This window comes from Chaetodon auriga, chromosome 6 (genome assembly GCF_051107435.1).
Source record: "Chaetodon auriga isolate fChaAug3 chromosome 6, fChaAug3.hap1, whole genome shotgun sequence".
Classification (NCBI taxonomy): Eukaryota; Metazoa; Chordata; class Actinopteri; order Chaetodontiformes; family Chaetodontidae; genus Chaetodon; species Chaetodon auriga.
In genome coordinates, this window is record NC_135079.1 from 7,221,553 (window position 1) to 7,242,367 (window position 20,815).

Genomic DNA, 20,815 nt, shown 5'->3' on the forward strand with positions numbered 1-20,815 from the left:
ATAAACGGTCATAGGAGCAAAGTGTTTAAAGGCTGGATGCTGTTTCCTGGATGGGGTTTCACCTTTATTGGATAGATCAAAGTAAAGAGACACAATAAACAGTGGAAGACTAAAAGAGAGACAAAGAGATTGGATCAAAACCCAAAACATCAAAGACATACTTCCTATTTTAGAGGTACAGAACGGCCTCATAAGGAAACCAAGGTCATCAATTGCAATTGAAGAATGCACAAAACATAAGCCTTGGCTCTGAATTTACGTTGAACGTGATAATTACCGATATGTTCAGTTTCCTGATGTTAGGGCTGAAGTTGTCAGATTCCACCACGGTGACAGCCTGCGGAGTTAGAACATACATTTTCCAAGTCGCAGCACAGCCGCCTGGTTTCTCTGCTGCATAGCACCTCCAGAGCGTCTGAGGAGGACACAGAATTAGTGCAAGTTAATGCACTGAGCCACATAACCTGTCACAATTTGCCCATTTTCCTCTACATTCACAGACATTTAGGTGTTTCTGTGTCACAGGTGTCTGAACTGTGGTTGTGTCTCAGTGTGTTCAGGGTAATTGTAGTCCGTGTAATGGTTAGCTTTTGGCACAACATAGCCGCCTGCTCGTCTACCATTTCACTCTTGGCAAGTGGGATGCAGCTCACCTTTTCCATGGCTCAGGAGGAATTTGCAGACAACAAATACTGTTACTCATTTTCTCTGTTCAGGTTCCAGTGTTTCCTGAAGCTTACATTGGCAAGATGTAGAAGTGCAAGTTTGCACCTTTTGAAAAAATCAGGATCAGACTGAGGAGATTTTGCAACCATGTTCACGGTCCAGTACAAACTGAGGTATGGAGGTCATGTGTCTACTGTTCAATTATTGATGGACTGTGTCTGACCTGGTTTTTAATGTACACCTTCTGGCTTACTACACCACATATTTTAAAGCCAAGATGGGTCCACTCGACACTAAAATGTACCTGGATGAGGCAGGCTGCAGCTGGGATCTGTCTGTTGAAGTGCTTCTGTCTCTGCTTCTGCTGGACTTTCAGGGCAAACCCGGAGCCCAGGATGCCCTAATCAGCAAGAATTAGGTTGGACAATTAGGTTAGACTATCTGCATCTGTGTTAAAGCTGGAGCAGTCAGTGTAGAGGTTATAAATGTAGATCCAGAATCAAACAAAAAAAAATCAAAGGATGGAGACAAACACATAGTCTCATTGTGCTTCATCAGAGAGCGACGTCTAAGCTAAAAATGAAAAACAGGAGCCAAACATGTTGTAATAAGGTTGGAACTAAATGAAGCAAAATGAGGTTAAGAAATCTTTACAGCTCATAAAGTTCATATGATTCAGATTAAAATTATATTTACAGCAGGCAGGGCGAAGAAGGAGATGGCAAAGACACTGAAGCAGGAGGCGATGGCCTTGCCTATCCACGTTTGAGGGATTTTGTCTCCGTAGCCGATTGTGGTGACAGTCACCTGAAGACAGACAGTGGATGAAGTTCCTCTTATTATGAGAAGATGGCAAATATATGTGTGACAGTTCTCTGAAAGAAAAGTCCTGCAGCATACACGGCCCCTTGGTGCAAAAATAGTCAGAACATTTGGCCGTAATGTGATTTTAACCAAATTAAAGCTACACAAAGTGAAGGTTTAAGCAGCAAACTAGAGGGCATCTGTTCTTTATATATCTCAAAAAAGTTTGCTCATGAGATTCACTATCAAAACAATAATTGACAAAGTCAGTCAAGTAACCAGAAACTCTTTTATTACCCAAGCGAACGTCACTGTGGAAGTAATTTCGCCTGACTTGTTAAGCATTACAGTCTTACATTAAGCTAACCTATTCAGACAGATATCAAAATTCCCTCTCATTTTCACAGGGCTGAAGATGTAATGAAAATGTCAGTCAGTGCAGTGCTCTCTAAGCTTTACCACAGCAGTCTATAACAGGAGTGAGACAATAAAGAAAAGTTCATCAGCGGTTCTGGTCTTGCTCCTCAACTGTCAGCGATGGCCGGAGCATTTTGAGGTTCTTGCTCCTCAAAGGGAGTAAGATTCCCGACCACTAATCCTCAGTGAGTGTAGGAATTTGCCGGGGTGGGGGTGGGGGTGGGGGACAAATACCTCTTGCATTTGCATGTACACCCACTCTGAAAGCCGAGCCAATTCTGACACATTCAGAACACACTTGGCTTACTGTGGGTGTCTATGGGGCATCGCCGCGTGAGCCGCCACCGAGCGCTAACACAAAGCGGCTGATGTAAGGTGAGATACTTAAAAGGGCTTTGGGAGTAAAAAAGAAGGAGCAGGGGCGGGAAGGGCGGGCGGGTGTATGTTGGGGTTGGGTGGAGTGGTGGGGGATTTAATCCCTCATCCACAAATCCGATGACTAAACAATGTCCTCCTGACCATCAGAGGGAAATGGTCTCCTGAAAAACACTCCTCTCATTCAGATTGTAGGGTGTGTGTGGCAAAAACCTCCTCATGTCTACACAAAGGTCACAAGCCTGGACTTTGACCATGTGTAAGTGTGTGTGTGTACATGCATGTCTGTTTATATGCATACTAATCTGCACGCATATGTACTGTATGTGTGATTACTCCCACTTAAATTGCACAAAAGCACCACAACTACAAAATGGCAAGTACAGCACTGGGTCCTAGTTGAAGTTAGTGAAGGTTGTTAAAATCAAACAGCCATTACCAAACCATCAGCAATTGGCAGAAGAAGGAGAGAAGCAGGAAAGGTAGGGGAGAGACGGGGAGAAAGAGAGAGAGAGAAGGGGATATGAATCATGGCATTGGCTTGTCCTCCAGCTGTGTCCCGCACCTGCACATCCGAATGTGGAAATCATGCCAAGAAAAGGCATACACGCTGGGAGAGCTTAGCATTCTCCAATCAGCACAATCTCATTTCAATAAGCACACACACGCACAAACACACTAACATTCACAAACCTGACTGAACCTATTGTAATAGCATATCGTGACCCTCAAGTTTACAGTCTCAGAAAAACAAAAAAGGTGCAAATCCCCAGCCGCGACTCTCTTCTCAACATTGTGAACAGAGCAACACAAATAACAGCTTTTCTTCAACTTTCCAAAGAGCAGTGAGGAGCAATGTGACCCCTCTAACCCTCGTTACATAAAGGTAGTAATCCCACAATTAAAGTTTTAATTAAGGGAACTGACACTTTATATTGGTGCTCTAAAAGTTCTTTGAGCCAAAGAGCCCAGAGGTGAATGGTTTATTACCGTCTCTTTGTGGCACACTGATCCCCTGCACAAGGCTGCCATAGGTTTCTCATTACTCTGCGCTTTCAATTCAAATGTTTAATTAACTGCTCTGGAAACCCGAGCCTCCGTACAGAGGGAAATAAGCAAAACCAGCTTTACGCACGGAAAACATCAACACACCTGCCACTGCGTTAAGTGTTGCAGCAACACATGCATGCAATACGAAGAACCAATGAGGAGAGTAAAAACACAAGGAGGTCAATAATTGGTCTAACCAGGGTGGCCAGCAATCTCCATATCTGGTTAAGACTCCACTTGTGGGTGCATTGTGCAGATTATTTGTAACAGCTCCTTAGAGAGAAGAATCCTTTTTCATGTACATGTGATGTGGCCTTTCAGGTATGTAAGCTATGTTGGGAAATTCAAGTCGCGTTCAAGGAGGCAAGTAATGTATGCATTGCAAAAAACAAAATAAGTGAAGGACTTGCTTCTTCTGCACAATCAGTTTCTATTGTCTAGTTCAGCTGCTTACCACACCCCACCACAGGGCATCAGCGTAGCTGGAGAAGCCCGTCTTGCCCTCCTCATCCACAGCATCCTTCTCCGCCAAGTAGACAAAGTAGGAGGAAAAGATCAGGCCCAGGAAGCCGATGTACAGGGTGGTGATCAGCTCCTGAAAAACATGTAAAGTCGACCAAAGACAATACCATGAAAATGTTGAACGAAAGATTAGGAAAAATATACCTGAACATCTGTATCACTATATTAAAAATTCATTATTTTCCTTGATGGCTTTGTCCAAAGATTCTGCCACTCATGTTGCAGCAGACCCACCAGTGATCCCTCATATCTTTCAGTGCTGACTGTGCCTGTATATAGACTGACTGCCAAAACTAAATTGGGGCTGTAAAAATATGGCTTTATCACTGAATTATGCATTGGGGCCAGGTTGGTGACATTACAATAGGTGTTTGCTTTTAAATTTTAAATTAACTTTCAGTTTTGGTCCTCAAAGGGAAAAAATTTGGGCCACCCTATAGAGACACGTTAGAGGTCGACATGAAATAGGACCATAGTTCAATGAATTGAGGTGGAAACCTCCAACAAGTCACCTTTCTGTCTCTTAAGACATGCTGTAATTGATGACAAATTGTTTAGAGAGTTGAATATAATAATATTGAATAGGCTGATTAACTGGCAAAGGTCAATAAGTGCAGTGTCCAAACCTACAGAGCTTTGTTAGAGAGCTTCGTCTGCATTCATAAAACCAGGGTTATGATGTGTAACCATTGTCTTGTATCTGTCTTGTTTTACTGTATATACAGGTAAAATGCAACAAATACTGCAAACATAGTAAATGATTTAGATACAATGTGTCCTGTTTCTGAAAATGCTTTTGACTAAGTGTGTCAGTACCTTCATTTACATGGAAATGTAAATATTGCTAAATGAAGCATTCAGACCAAAAGCTATTCCAAGCACACATCCTAATGCGCTTAGCCTGATCCTTTCCACCAACTTACTGACACTGAAGGCAAGATGTTAAAGGCAATATATTCCACTAAACAGAGCATGTCATTTGATAAAGCGGTCATCTGACAGCAGCAAGATGGCAACAAATCGAATTAGGCTTGTCTTGGATTCATCTTACGTTTGTTTTCTTGACCTTTGCACACAGTCCTCACTGATCGGTCCTGTTCTTATGCATCAAAGAGACGTGAATGTCAGGTTTGACTATAGCCAAAGAACACGCTCTTCTTTGGGGATTAAGAAAAGAACATTACATCCTCTGACTTCATTGTGTATCAGCCTGAGAAAATGCTAAAACGAGTGTACCAGGATACAACGAAACAAAAGTCAAGGCAACCCTGGTGATCTCTCCTTATAAAGCCAGGTCTGCTGTGGCTTCTGTCTGCATGTACATATATATTTCTGATTGTGTACATTGGATTTGTTGTAATAAGTAATAAATAAGGCGGACACAGGGGCCTTTTTTACCTGCCTAATCTAATACGTGATTAAACCTTTTCATATCACAATGCTGACTAAACAGCTTTTACCTGAACACTTTCAACCCACCTGTCGATGAATAAAGACTACAGATCCCAGCAGCCTCCACGTCCCTCCCTGTCGATCCACATGGAGCATTCGCAGGATCTGGAGGAAACGGATGCCCCTGCAACACACAACACCCCCTCGTCGGTCTCATTATCTTCTCAGCCCTGTTCAGCTATTAGTAAATAATACAACGCAGAACAAAAGACTCTCTCTACCTGATGGCAGACGTGGCAAACACTTGGCCATTGGACCCTACACCGAGTACAATGATTGAGGCGATAACCACTATCAAATCTGGGAGAAAGAGAGAGAAGAAGGTCACAATCGCCTCAGTTTCAATGAAACCTTGTATTAAAATGAAGTGCTACATTGCATGTTGATCTACAAGAACAATCACGACATCCGCTGTATTAAATGGGAGCAAAGGAAAATGCCAGGTGCACCTATGATTGATATGGGCTTCCTGATAAAGCGGAGGCGTCCTTTGATGCCTGCATATTTGCTTCGACAGCCTGCAGACCACAGCCGGACCACGTACTCCGTGCCAAAGAACAGCACCAGCACAATCTCCTGTGGGGCACAATGCAAACACAGAGCAAGGGTTACATTAATCCACCGCCACGGAGACAATGATTGTGAAACACATGCAGGACGAGAGGATGTGGAAGGAGATAAGGTATCAAACCCACTGATAGCAGTGTGGCATGCATTAAGACTAATCTAAAAGCATTACGGCCATTATAATCAATCATTAAGATTTACGACATGATATGAGTGGGTAACGACAGGTGTGTGAGACAGAAAGAGAGCGACACTGAGGTGGTCTAGAAGTACCCAGATCATCCAGCCACCCAGGTGGAAAGATGGAGGTTGATAACACGGCTGATGACAGCTCATATTGAGACAGGGTCAATGGCTAAGTGATTGAAGCCACAGGATGAAATGCCATCATGCTGCTGCCTAACAGATAAGAAGGCTAACTAATCAACTTGAGGTCTTGTCATAATTCTTAACCTTTCTGCACAACTTGAAAACTGACAACCATACATATTATGAAAAAATGAAAAACGAGCGTTTGATTTGGAGTAATAATTATATGCACCTGCATATCTGCTGAGGTTGCTGAAGTCATGTTCCAATATGTGCCACTGTGCATTTGTTTTTCCATTATGTGCATACATGTGTGCCTCTGTGAATTAATTAAGCCTGTCTGACGGAGATCGTTTTCCTGGCCACCGTGCATGCATAATATTTAGCCACCGTACTGTCTGTTCAAACCTAAGGCCGTGTGGGTGGCCATCTCGTTGATTGCTTGAACTGGCTGCTCCCTGACCGCCCCTTGTATGAAACCTAATACCATGAGCCCTGCTGCAATAACACGGCACCACGGAGCCCCCAAAACAATGACCTGTCAGTCAAAGCAGACACTATTTTGCCTGGCGAAAGTGTCGCTCCACTATCAGCACATCAAGAAAAAGCACTGACGTGTGCATTTAGTGATACTTTTGCAACAGTACTGTGCTTTCACTTTGCTCATTTTCATTAATTAACCATGTTTACAGCTTCAGATTTTGCACTTGAGTCGTCTGGCCTGGGATTCCTATGCCCCTTATTCATCTCCATGAATTGCTCATTTTCTGTCACTGAGTTATAGACAAAGAGAGGGACAGATAAAGAGGCAGAAGTGAAGACAGAGACAGGCAGAAATGGTTCAGTAAGTCTCTATATGGTTGCCTGATAATTAGACCGAATTACAATTTGGTTTCACTTCATTCATTCAGATTTGAATCACTGAACAAATCAAAGATCTGGGAAGCCATTCAGAGGTCTGGGACCACGCTAGCTATTACATCCATTTCAGCTGAACTTGACCGGTCAGCCATGGCCTTATTGTTTGTGTAAGAAAGTAAAAGACTGTTTAAAGTTCCTGTTGCTTTGTCTGTGTAACACTGTATAATCCATGGACAGTTCTGACTCAAAGAGGCTACTCATTGTGGCAGATGAGCTTATATCAGCACAAGTAATTTTTATTCTTTGTATTATGAACTATACACAGTTAAATACATCACTGACAAAGATGGGAACTTTTGATAGACGCAAAACCTCATTCACACAGTCAGACCAAAACATCAACACTAACACAAAATGCCCACAGAATCCAAATTCACCCAGTTTAGTAATTCCAACATCTGGGTAACATTTGAAAGTCAAAGGTACGCATGATTTGGGGGAATTTGAAGGGATTAGTCATAATAAATCCATAAAATGGGTCACCCAGATGTTGGGGTGTTTTTGAGTGTGTATCAGAAACTGGCAACTACATGTTTACTGAAAACAGCCTGCACTGCGATAATCTCATCAGGCCAGATGAGGATGAAGCACATTGGAGGAGCCGCTTGAGAATTACAGTATCAGATGAAAATGTGATTAGATTGCTTCATCTGTGTGCCCCACGACAAGGAAGGTGCACGCATTCACACACACACACACACACACACACACACACACACACACACACACACACACACAAACTCTAACCCTGACCGTACCATAACCATAACCACACTTGCCTCATACCAACCCTTATACCTGAACCCAAGTCTTCAGCCTAAAATTGAATGATGTACATTATGGGGACTTGTGTTTTGTTCCCATAAGGAACACACACACATACACACAAAGTCACCCAAAAACTTTACAAAGCTTTTTCAAGTCATGGATGGAACACAATGCAAAGTAACAGCCGTGCTGTTAATGCTGGAGGTGAGTTATTTATGACAGATTTAAAGATATGAGAAAACATTGATGTATTTCATTTCCTCCAGTCTGTATGATTCTGTCCAAATCACATGACAAAAGCATTGAATCCCACCAACCAGTTTAGCTCCTGTTAGGTCATTTTCATTCATTTTGGTTCACTGGTATAATGACTGTAAACACATGAATGGCTTGTGGGAGCAATAACCGCTGTAACTGCTCCCACAGGTGTCACTCAAAACGAGATTTGCCATAAAAACTTTTACACTCTCGCGTCAGTTTTCCCATTAGATTTCAGTATTTCTTGTAGTGGACTTAATTTACTGGTGCCACTCCGCACAAGGTCAGGAGGTCACCAAAACCTCATGATTTGATAAATACACACATATCATGGATATCCAACCATCTCACCCCCAACCCTCACGGCACAGGGCTGTATCCAGAACGCCTCCCTTTTCACTCATTCACCACTCAATATAAAGGACACTCAACAGTGAGCAGCAAATTCACATATCCGACACTTACTAGCATTGTGGGATTGAGGGACTTTTACTCTTCATCAATATATTTTTTGTTCAATGCTGTTTTCACCGTTTCAGTAAAATCCTCAAAGGCTGGGGGTGTGTTTAGCTGCATATCTCTGCATTTACACACATACTGAGGGCAGAGGAACAGCTGTGAAATATGCATTAAAATTTTAAAATATGTGATGACCAAGACCTGGGCAGAAGGTGAAGAAGAGGTCCATGCAATGTGTGTGTGTGTGCGTACATGCTTCTGTGCCTCCAGCTCAGCCTGGCCAGCTTTACTTTGGCAGCTGCCCTGAAGGCCAAATATCCTCAAGGACTAATGTCCCCTCTGCCGTCCAAAACAAGCAGCCTGTGATTCACGGATGTCAGCTAACCCTGAACTTTCTAAGTATAGCTACTACCACCACTATATGCCACCATGACACCGCTTACAGGGCTCCACCCCCTCAAACACACACACATACACTGGCACAAGTGCACGCATGCATACACACACAAGATAAGGTATTATCTTATCTCACAATTAATATTGAACTAAAACCACGCATTACAAATGCACACACACACATACAAACACACGGCCAGGTGTACAAATAAGCAGCGTTCGACGTATCAAGACTAAAGACAAACAGTAATTTCTCTCTTTGTCTTTATGAGGCTGATTCCTGCTGGTCTCTTGAGTAATAAAGCAGGAAAAAAAAAAAAGGTGGAAGGAGGAGGGAGAGATCGAAAAAGAAACCGACAGGGAGAGAAAGAGAGTTAGGGATAATGATAGAGAGTATTTGGCTCTTCCTGGGTAAAAATAAATGAATAACCGCGATAGTAGGTCTTCAAAGGGCACTGGCCAAAAGTTTACAGAACACAGTGTCCACTCTGTCCTCTGTTTACCCCCGGGACTCAGGAGGTGGTACATGTGTGTAGTTTGTGATTGTGTGCGCCTGTGTATGTCTGTGTATGTGCAGCCTTTGTGTAAATGTCTGTGTAAACTGTGCGAGTTCGCAGTAGCTGCGTGTGTATTTATATTCACAGTGTGCGAGCGAGAGACGGATGATGCAAGCTCTTTGTAGGGTTTCCAAACTGCAGCCATAATTTTCCTCTACCTGTTGTAAGCCCTGGATTTATTGCATCACTTAGGAGCCTTAATAGCCTAATAAGCCACAAAAAAGTCAATTTACCAGCAAGTATCAGCAAGCACAGTCTGCATGGAGCCAAATGATTCTGCATAACTGGTGTCATCACAACAGGTTAAAAAACACAGGCTCATTCGGATCATTCCCATGCCAGTAATGTGCAGTATGTGCATGTTGCTTTCCGTAAAGGGCTTTGGATGAATGCAATACAAGCTGGCAGGTGTTTTGTGGTATTTGCAATAACAGAAAGTGATTACTCTTTTTGAGCTTTGTAATATCCTTGGGCTGAGGTGTAAGAAGAAGATGGCGGGTAGAATCCCTCCCAGACAAGATCTTCTGTCTCCATCATGTGGATACAGGAGGGTACTGCAGTGCAGCTTCGACACTCTTAGACAAGCCATCTGTCACTCAATCTGTCTCTCTGAGAAAATATGTATTAATCTTAATAATAAGAATGGAAAGTGAAGTCTCAATTGTTAAGGAAGCTTCATGAAATCCATTTTTCTCCAAATAGTAGTGATAACACCTCATTTGTATGTATGACATGATGGGGCCTGCAGTGATTATTGTCATCGTCCATTTAATCTGTTTAATAATTGTTCGTCTCAGGGAAGGTAACAAAAATGCCCAATGTGACATCTTAAAAATGCTGTTTTGCACCTCAAACAGCCCAAAACCCAAGAAAATAAAACAATTTACACTGAAATAAAACAGAAATAGGTCACGCATCTTCACATTTGTGAAGCTGAAAACAGTGATTTTTAGCTTTTTTTGCCTGATAATTAACTTAACTAATTATTAAAATTGTATATTTTCTGCCAATGAACTACCTGGCTAACCAATTAATTGATCAATTTTGTCACGGCTGCCATCATGCATGTGTTTTTAAAGGCCGTTCACACTCATGGTTCAATCAGAAGTATTTGGCCATTGCCTAATAGCTCACTGCCATCGGTGTGTGAGTGTGTGAGTGTGAATGAAAGGAAATTATAAAGTGTTTTGGATAAAAGCCTTTAAAACAGAAACTGATATCATTTATTTATGTCTGCAGCCCCTTACACAGATGCAATCTTAAATGTACAATCCACTGGAGGGAATTATGAAGATGCTTCAGGGTGTAGCTTATTTTTGGAGTTGTGGAGTTCTGTTTGATATACCTGCACAATTAAAGTACTCACCATCCAGAAGAGGGTTCCAGTGGCGAAGTCTGCATATTGTTCTATGGTGGACAGGACGCTGAAGATTAGACACACCAGGACCATAAGGAAGCTGCAGGGAGAGACAACAGTTTTTGTCAGTCAGTCATCACCACATATCACTCACGAAATAAGGAAATAACAAAGCAGACAACATCTTTATATGATCACTGCTTTAGGAATCTGACCTTCACTCAAGTACAACCCCGATTCCAAGCAAACTGTTTACCGGCAACAGTTTTACAAAGTGTTCCTGAGTCCATGTATTAATCTCCTTTATCCAATCATGTGTTCACAAAGTGGTGAACCTCGCTCCATCCTCGCTTGTGAACGACAGATCCTTTCCAGGATGCCTCTTTCATACCCAATCATGATACTATCACCTGTGAACCTGTTTACCTGTGGAATTCTACACATTCCACATCATTCCCAGTCTTTTAGTTGCTCCTGTCCCAACTTCTGTGACACATAATGCTGCATCAAATTCAGAATTAGCAGATATTTAGAAAAATCAATGAAGCTGACGAGGTCAAACGTTAAATATATTGTCTTTGTACTGTTTTCAAAAGAATTAGCAAATTCTGTTTTATTTAAACTTTTTGGAATCAGGGTTTTAAAAGAGTATCAGCATCAAAAAAGCCTGTTATCAAACAGCATAAACCGCTCAAAGCTTCTGTTAACGGTACAACAACATTCAAAATATTTCTACAGGAGCCTCTTTAGCAAACTAAACCTAAAAACTGAATTTGCTGGCCTTCACCTTTGCACAGAGGGTGCACACTTTTTGTGTAATCAGGGTTGTATTTATCTTTCTAATTACCTTCAGTTTACCCTCAATACATTTTGAAACCAGCATCACGTGATTTGGCAAGTGGTTGCACAGCACACCAGTGAAACAGAGACATACACAAATTAACCAAAGGATGCAGAGCTTCAGTGACCGTTTCCTCAGAGAGGATGGCAGAGGTCACATTTGTTTTGGTTAATGAGACTCTAAAAAGGGAACCAGGAGGCAAGATGTGAACTGTAGGTGTGAAGGATGGGAGCTGTTACACAGGAGGAAGTCCTCATTTATAATATTTGCTACAAAATAAAATAAACAAGCTGTTGAATAACCAGTTGTCCTGCGAAGACTTAAAGGTTCCGTGTCTCTGTTTTTCTTTTTGTCATCAATCTGCTCGTATTAACAGCTGACAGGATGTTTCCACATCTCCTCGCAACAGGGAAACATTCCAACGAGACGGTCCATCTGTCAGTGTACATACATAGTCTACAAATAACGTCTTGTGGGCTGAACATCCACTACGAGCAAACCTATATGAAGGTACAGGAAGAAGAAAGGGGAGGAGGGAGAGGACGATGGAGGGGAAGATGGGATTAAAGTGATAGTGAAGGCAGAGAGTGGACTGAGATCGGGTGTCTATAACATTAATGAGACATTTTCCAACTTAGACAAAAGCTATATTTATTCTTAAACCGCTGTGCTGTCCATCTGCTTGTTGATTTATTCAACCAAATTTTTCAGAGAGGCTCACGAGGGGCTTTGCTTGGTCTTTCCTGACTCTGCGGGATTATGAGTCAATTGTGTGCATTTCCACCACACCAGAAATAATCCTTGGAACACATCTTTAAAGTGCTTTTACATGACACTCAGTGTTTGCATGCAGCACCATCATGTTGGAGCTCACTTTCAAAACACACAGCGGTGGGTGCATTATGATGCTGTGTACATGAAGGATTACATGCCATATGCTGGAAGCGTTATGTAAGTATCTGTTGTTCATTATTATTCATGGAACACACAAAGTAATGCGGAAATGTATACACTCCCACACAAAAGATTTGCAAAAGCTGCAAGCACTGAGGTCACCATTCAGTCGTGTTTGTCCTCATTTTCTGAGTATTCCCTACAGAGAAGCATGTTACTGTACCAGACATCCATGTGAGCCACACCTGTACGCTGGACGCCCATATGACCCAGTTCATTTCCAGAAAGAGGGTGTGCTTTACAGAAAAGACGGTGCTCATTTCTGTCCTCTCAGGTGGACGAATGAGACACAAGACAAAGTGGGGTGATGGAGGGTAAGTTTCCTAAAGGAGGATTCCCCTTATACACGGACTATGACACATTGGCCAGATGGGACAGTGATTTTAGTCTCTGAGGATTACTGCTCAACACACTCACACACACACACATCTCCTCTTCCCTCTCTTGGACTTAAAAAAAAAAAAAAAGCATGTTTTTAAAGTCCTGAAAAAAAGAAAAAGAGAGATCCAAGTCTTTGCAAAACTATCTATTTTGGGCTCGATGAGGACTCTGAGTTGGCATTTGTTGTGTTTTGAAAGGATAAAAGACTCTATGGGAGTCCACATACTGCACGAGAATTCACTAGACACGCTCATCATCAGGATCAGGCTGCTCAAAGACTTTTTTAATGAATCATATCAAGCGCATAAAGTCCAATTTCATTTATAATTTGTGTTCTGTGTAAATGGCTGTTAAAATGTCCCATTGTGCTCTTTTGAACGCTCTAACCCTCTAACACACAGTGCTGTCAGTGGACTGATGATGTCCACACTCATTCCTCAGGTCTATCACATCTGTGTTGTACAATGCTGCATTTTATTCATTCTGGGACATAAAACAAGCTGATAAAAGCTGTCCAAAGCTTCCTGCCACTCTCCCCATGAATATTAGAGAAAACAGAGAATACAGGGCAGTAGATTAAATATATTATAGGAAACCATTAATGCAGATTAGATTGTAGGTCGTAGAAATCACTGATTAAATTGGACGTGAAGATCATGTTTTTTAGGTAGAGTGAATAGTATTTTAGTTATAGCGTTTACTAATAACAGACCACTCTGCAACATCATGCACTGTTCTCATAAAATTAGGAGGTTAGAGGTTAAACATGCAAGTAAAATAGCTTGTACTTGATGCTGTCATGGTTTCAAGTATCTCTTGATGCATTTCACATTATGGGAGCATCAAATCAGACACCATCCGTCTCAGTAACACTTTCTTTCCACAGGCACTCAGTTTGTTGAACAGCATGTACGAACTCACTGTGTACACAGTCTGTATAGATCTGCAGTGTGTGTCCTTCTTTGTGTTTAAGGCAGAGAGCAAAAGCATTTCACACGTGACAATAAAGTTGAACTTGAACTTGAACTGAAATGTTTTAAAGCGGTGCATTTAGTCAGGGTGTGTACAGACAGTAGCTAGATGGAGTGATTTAGCACTTTCCTAATGTCATATCCTAAACCTTTCTGCACTGACACCCCGGGGAGGTGCTTGCTGCAGACAGGACTGGGTCACTCCCCACCATTAGCCAACCTTATTTAGCCGGGCCAAAACCCCTGGGATCTGATTAAAACAAAACAGCTGGGGCTTTAGCGAGTATTATTGACTGCAGATCCGTCCAGCTTCACTAAAATGAGTACAGTGTCGAGCCACAGCAAACCCTCCCCTCAATCAACTGTGAAACTAAGGCAATATAAGCTTAGGAGCTCCAGACCGCAGGGACACTGTGAGCTCAGAAGTGTGGGTGAATGTTCACACACTTCCTACACTGGTCCCACACTATTGAGACACACACACACACACACACACACACACACACACACACACACACACACACACCTTATGAACTGAAAACAGAAGCAGAAGTTTTCCAACATTAGCCTGATTGCTAATCACTGAGGATCATTACATTTTAGTTATCCAGCTGTTCCTCTCTAAATACAGCAGAACTGCCAAAAAAGAAAGAAAAAAAAAATACTTTATTTGACCAGCAGGTCCATATCCACAGTGTCTGCAGCTATAACAGAGTTTTAATCGTTTTAATCTCATGTAAGGAGATTAGGACCACAGGCTTAAAATTAATGAATGCCTTACAGTTAACTGATTGCCAAAATTGTCTATGGTAATTTTCTGCCGATCAAATAACCAACTCATTGACTAATCATTTCAGCTTTGCTGGATTCTGTTCTCACTCTGAGGCTTCTGAGGCAGCCCAGAAGAAAGACTGACAAGGGTCAAGTGACAATGAAGCCAACCAACAGTAGCACTCGCATGCTAATATCACACTTTTAGCTTCTGGACCAACATTGGCTTGGTTGTGTTTAAATATAAATATGCAAAGAGTAGAGAGTCCGCTCAGCGAGCCTCATATCCACATTGATCTGCTCGGGCTGAGCTACAGTTGGCTGGTGCCACATTTCCAGTCAGCAGAGTTTATGTAGATCCACTACAAACTGCAGCTGAAATCAACACCACTGGTATCAAAAGCTTTTAATGATGCAGAGAGTGAAAACAGTGGGTTGTGTAATGTGCCTACATCATCCTTAAGCCTCTCTGTTATATAGAAGAGTGTATGAATGAGGTCAGGATGTTGGCAAGTTGGCAACTTCTCCTTTGGAGTTGGACCATTCTAGCATCCCAGAATCACCTCTCAGCCCTCCAGACCTGCAACCACACACTCTAAACTGCCATCCAAAGCAAAAACTAACCAGAACTGTGTATCGAACTACTCTTCCTCCTCTTCAGCCAGGTCTCATAATGGCATTTACACGCTAAATATCATTCAGGACGCACTGTTACTCATGATACCGAGCATTTTACTAGCATACATCTCCAAAACGAATCTTACCGGGACCACAAAACTAGACAGAAATGATATCACCACAGTCCAACAGTAGTTTTTACCACCTGGACCAGCTTACCCCTGCAAACCAACAAACAAGCTGCCTCTACAACAGCTGAAGTCATTAGAACTCCAGCTCCAGAGATCCTACATCTGCTTACGTTTACTCGTCACTCGCTTTCTTTAGCCACAGCCATTTACTGGCACTGTCTGCCATGTTTTTTTAAGATGATAATTCTACGCCTATAATGTAATACTCCTCAGTTTACAGCTGATAACACTGCTGCTCATATAACATATTAGCCGACCTCTAGCCCAGCATCCACCTGCAGGCACAGGGTCAAATCCAAGTATTAACTTGCATATACAGTCTGCATACCTGTGACTGGGGCCTCTCTATTCTGCTGCTTTGCAGACATGACATGAAAAAAGAGCATGCAAAACAGAAAAGCACAAACTTCAAGCCGTGAGCCCACAAATTGCCCTGACCATCATTGTTAGCAAGCATGGTCAGTGACAGAACTGCCCTCCACAACCCTCTTTACTGACCCCCCTCCCCATCCCATCCATGGAGGAGCTTAGGGTGGATTACACCACATCAGCCACCAGTCACAAACATGGATATTCCATCCTGGCTTAGCTATCATCTTGTCCCCCAAATACTTGGAAAATACATGTAAATCTCCTTACAGGTTGGAGGGCAAGATGAATGACAAGAGAAATGGTTAGGAGGGGTGTCATCATTCATAACCAGTAACGTCACCGAGTACAAGCCAGATTCAGCATCAGCACCGTGCAAAGCCAGAGGCTAATCCCATCAGCTTCTCTGTTAAATTCAGTTGTATATTTACACACCTTTACAAGCATTTCAGATACTGTTACAAAAGCCCAAACATACAATAAGGTTAAATATCCAGACCAGCATCAAAGCAGCACAAGGGAAGGCCAAGACAACGTGAAGTGATGCTGGGGTTGCATAATCTGCTGCGGGAGGGTCAAGAGGATCAAGTTTACAAATGTCATGCTGGTGCATTATTGGAGTAAATTAAAGTAAATTACAGTCAAATTAGATTAAATAACAGTTGGACATAGTGTTAAAGCTTTATGTATGTCTTAAAGAAACTGAATATGATATTTGTGAGGGTGTTCTCATGAGTGTATAGTCACATGAAAACAAGAATCATTGTGTTTTCGTCACCTTAAAATGAGTTCTGCATACGTACAGAGGGAGCAGAGCCCACCATGTTGCATCGCGTTGTTTCTACAGAGCAAACAAACCAAACGCTGACTCCAGAGAGCACCTTTTCCATTTTTCACAGCCACCGTAATGGAGGGTGAGGTGGGAGGTGTTCAGGTGGTTGCAATCTGCAACCTCACCACTAGATGCCACTGAATCGTACACACGGGACCTTTAAGTTCAGCAGCTTTAAATTCTGCTGAGGTACAACGGAAGGAGAGACCTGCAGCAAAGACACTGGCCATTTACACCTGAAATGAAAGAATGTCGCTGTATAATCCGTTCAGTTGCTAGCTAGCCTTTAATAAGCCATCATATGTTTTATATTATTCGAAGGGTCACTTTTTTAATTATTGGAGAACTGCGAAAGCAATGTCTTCAACTGAAGAAAACATGAACTGAGAAATGGAAGTGACCCATAGAGTACACTTCATTCAGTCAGTAATCTCTTGTAAGCAGATATCCAACAGGAGGTTTCCTTTCTGCCCTTCCCACATAGATGGAGGGGATTCACTATAGCCATTTCAATAATCTGTCCAGATATAAAAACACACGACAGAACCAAGGATTCCAGACAACATCTGGCCCGCTGCGTTTTCACGAGGATAAACAGGTGCAATGCTTCTTCCACTGTGAACTGGTTGTGGCATAAAGATGTTGGAGGGGAAAAAAATGACCTTTAACAGATCATGACATTTTGATTGTGAACACTGTAAATGAAAAGATAAGGGTTGTTTTTAACAGGCAGTAAGCTGCTCTCTCTCCTGCTCTCTGTCTAAAATGGATTTGTCTACATCATGCCATGCTGTAAGAAGCCGGACTGTTAGATTTGGTCAATAAGAGGGCCAAGAGGTACGGCTGTAATCTGCCTGCAGTATGAGAAGGGCATTTGGGAATCATGAGGACATACGTACATGTTCGTTCTCTTTGGTTATGTAAAAGACTCAGAGGGAGTGGCCCAAACGTGAAGGGGATCATTGCCGCAGGTTGTCTGTGTGCTGCTGAGTCTGCATGACATTGCATAAGACTCTTTAGGACACTCTTTTCGTATGTTGTCTCGGGTCCAAGGGATTTCTGCCCACTCTGATGAGCTCCGTCATCATTAGCATGGCCTGTGCATGCATTAGTGTTTGTCTCTGTCTGCTTTGGGGTTGGACAGACATGGTATTTAATATATTATAGATTAATTTTGTTTAAATGAGTCTGTATTAACAATTCATTGTTTTCCAACATCAAGAGGAGAGAGACATTCTCTGACGATGAACTCTGTAACTGAAACTGCTTCAGTTTCATTCAATTATTTATCTTTTAATTAGTTTTATGCATAGAATTCTCCATTAAATAATTATGATGATGATTTTGGTAAAGATCTAAAATCTGAAAACAAAGTTAATAAAGTCATTTAGAAAACATGAATTAATAAAGGCTTAATGTTTTCCCTCAGCCAAACAGCTGACACTGTGCCAGTCGATGTAAACCTGCATGAAAGAGTATTACAAGAGAAATAACAGCATCAGTGAATCACAAACTCATTTGATTTCTTTGCTACGATGATTAAATATTAGTGCACAATTTCAGCTATTCGCAACTTTAATCTAAAATCATGTAACAGCTTTCAGAAACCAATGAAATTGGTCAAATCCATCAGCTCTTACAGAAAAGGCCTATTTAAGGGTTATATACACATTAAATGCACGTGTGTATTGTGCGAGCATGCATCTGTGTCACAGCCACCCATAGATCTGTGCTATGCCTTTACGCTACCTGTTGATTGGACAGATGTTCTGAAACAGCCAGATGGAGCGTTGATGAGTGCATTTTCTGATATACATAAGCCCGTGTGAGCCAGTATGTCTGTGTTTTTCCCTTCATTTTATTGCACTGTGATCCGACCACATTTGCACATCTGTGCATGCGTGTGTGTTGGGCGGATGCATGCAAACATGTACTCTGTCTGTGTGTGCTCAATTGTGGAAATGTTGCTGATCCTGGCCTTGACACAATGAAAGCGCCGATGAATTGAGCAACCACCTGTGTGGGTGTGTGTGTTGTTGTGTGCGTGTGTGTCATCCTAATGTAGAGCAGGTCTATTAGAGCGGGCCAATTAGGGCTGTCATGAGTGCTGCGTACGGCCCTTTATGCCTCCCTTCTCCTCTGCCAATCTCTAAAGAGGCCATGAGAATAGATGGCCACCAGTGATAGCCATCGACAAGTAAGAGTTACTTAAAGGAGTGTCAGTGGGGATCAGTCAGAAGGGTTTAATATTAAATGAAGGCTCGGGTTCTCTCTCCTCTGTGAGGGGAGAACATTAGAGCCTCAATTACTGCGGGGACGGATTATCAGCAATGCAGGACGCACAAAACACACGCTGTACATACGGTACAGCGGCGAATCTCAGCAGTGTTTCCATCATCTTTTGACTCACAAAAGTAAGATCTTAGCGAGACTGGCTAATTCTACATCTCTTAAAGCACAACTTCAAGCAGACAGAGGTGAAAAGTGGTCAGTGTACACGCCATCTTTAATGAATAAACGTTAGGCCTGGACTATGTTTAAACAATTAGGTCATTTGAAGGCAACTAGGCTAAAGCACCGTAGAGGGGGGGATACATGTGTTTGGATAATGGATGATTTGGGAGGAACTGGAACTTTCTGAAGTCTTTGAGATTGTTGCCAAACACTCGTGGTTATTCTTGGTCACAGCTGCCTAACTGCTGAGTCATGATCTCAAATGTGAGATGCTGTGTTGTACATTGTGAACACGTGGGCAGAAAAACTGATGACAATTGATGATGCAGGTTTAATCCTTAGTTGCATTTTCTGAGAAAAGCATTTACACATATGGGACCACAATGGATGTGTTTTAAAATGCAAATGCAAACAGGAAGTAAAAGGATATCACAGTCAAACTGGAGTGCTTGCATAAGTTCACACATGTGCAAGCCCTATTGACAAAATTACCAAATAGAGCACATCTTAAAAATCAGGTTTTAACAGTCTGTTCCTTTTGAACCTACACTATGAGCTTAGCCATAATAAGTCACAGGACAATGAATCGACATGTGGATACTGCTCCCACTACAGTGTAGTGGCTCCTGTGGTGTTATTTCTATTAATATATGCATAGAAATGGATTTGTCTAACAACACATAACCATTTGACCAAGTGTGCTGAAGTCCCTTTGTTTCACGGTGCTCTGGTTTACTTGACCTGAGCCCAGTTCTACTTAGACACAACATGGTATATAGCAGGCGCCTCTCAGCCAATTAATGATCCAGTTCAGGATGCATGTGTAACTATAGCAGCAGAAGCAGCAGCTAATCCTCTCTACAACCTTTGAAAGTGAGCTGGAAACAAACAGAGCAGGATGCTGCATTAACCTGTTTTTACTGTACCTAAACAACACCATGAAGGAGGTGAAACAGTGAAGTACAGTCCACTGTGGCTGCAGGGACGCATTCAGCAGAATGTAGAAGAGTTCAGAAGAGGATCTTAAATTGAACTTCTATTATTATCATTCATATTTTCATCTAATCTGGTCTAAATCCTCGGGCTCAGGGCTTACAGTGATGTCTGGGACTAAATTGTGGGATACTTCAGAGATCACAGAAGATCCTTTAGTCACATGTTAGGAGGGTATTCTTGGCCATGAAATTAATTTCTAAGAGTATTATTTTCATTTTTGCAAAATAAAGTAAGCTAAACGCCATGCTAATTGTTACTAATGCCTTGAATGTACTTTTTGAGATGACATTAAATGTTTTGAATCTAATGTACAAAAACCCATTTGACAGGCTGGAATTTAAAATATTTATTTTTGCTTTTTAATACATTAAGCACATGCCAGCCAAGTTTTTAACCATGCATTTTTATATTATTTCACTACTTCTTTAACTTATTTATACTACACCTTTAGTTTATTTTCCAGGATATTTAAAACATGAGGTCTAAATTAAACATTTTCGACTGGTGATGCAATACAGCATAAACTACATTTTGGATGTGACACCAAAACATATTTCCC

General features: G+C 41.8%; 1 protein-coding gene across 1 annotated transcript in view; it reads right to left on the minus strand.

The window, feature by feature from the left end:
- kcnq1.2 (potassium voltage-gated channel, KQT-like subfamily, member 1.2) overlaps positions 1-20,815 on the minus strand; it is a 157,406-nt gene that overhangs the window by 133,624 nt on the left and 2,967 nt on the right. Inside the window, exons 3-10 of the mRNA XM_076733173.1 lie at positions 10,888-10,978; positions 5,736-5,862; positions 5,508-5,586; positions 5,314-5,410; positions 3,767-3,907; positions 1,363-1,473; positions 971-1,066; positions 278-415 (exon numbers count right to left, since the gene is read on the minus strand). Coding sequence (XP_076589288.1) covers positions 278-415; positions 971-1,066; positions 1,363-1,473; positions 3,767-3,907; positions 5,314-5,410; positions 5,508-5,586; positions 5,736-5,862; positions 10,888-10,978 — 880 coding nt within the window. The remainder of the gene's footprint in view (positions 1-277; positions 416-970; positions 1,067-1,362; positions 1,474-3,766; positions 3,908-5,313; positions 5,411-5,507; positions 5,587-5,735; positions 5,863-10,887; positions 10,979-20,815) is intronic.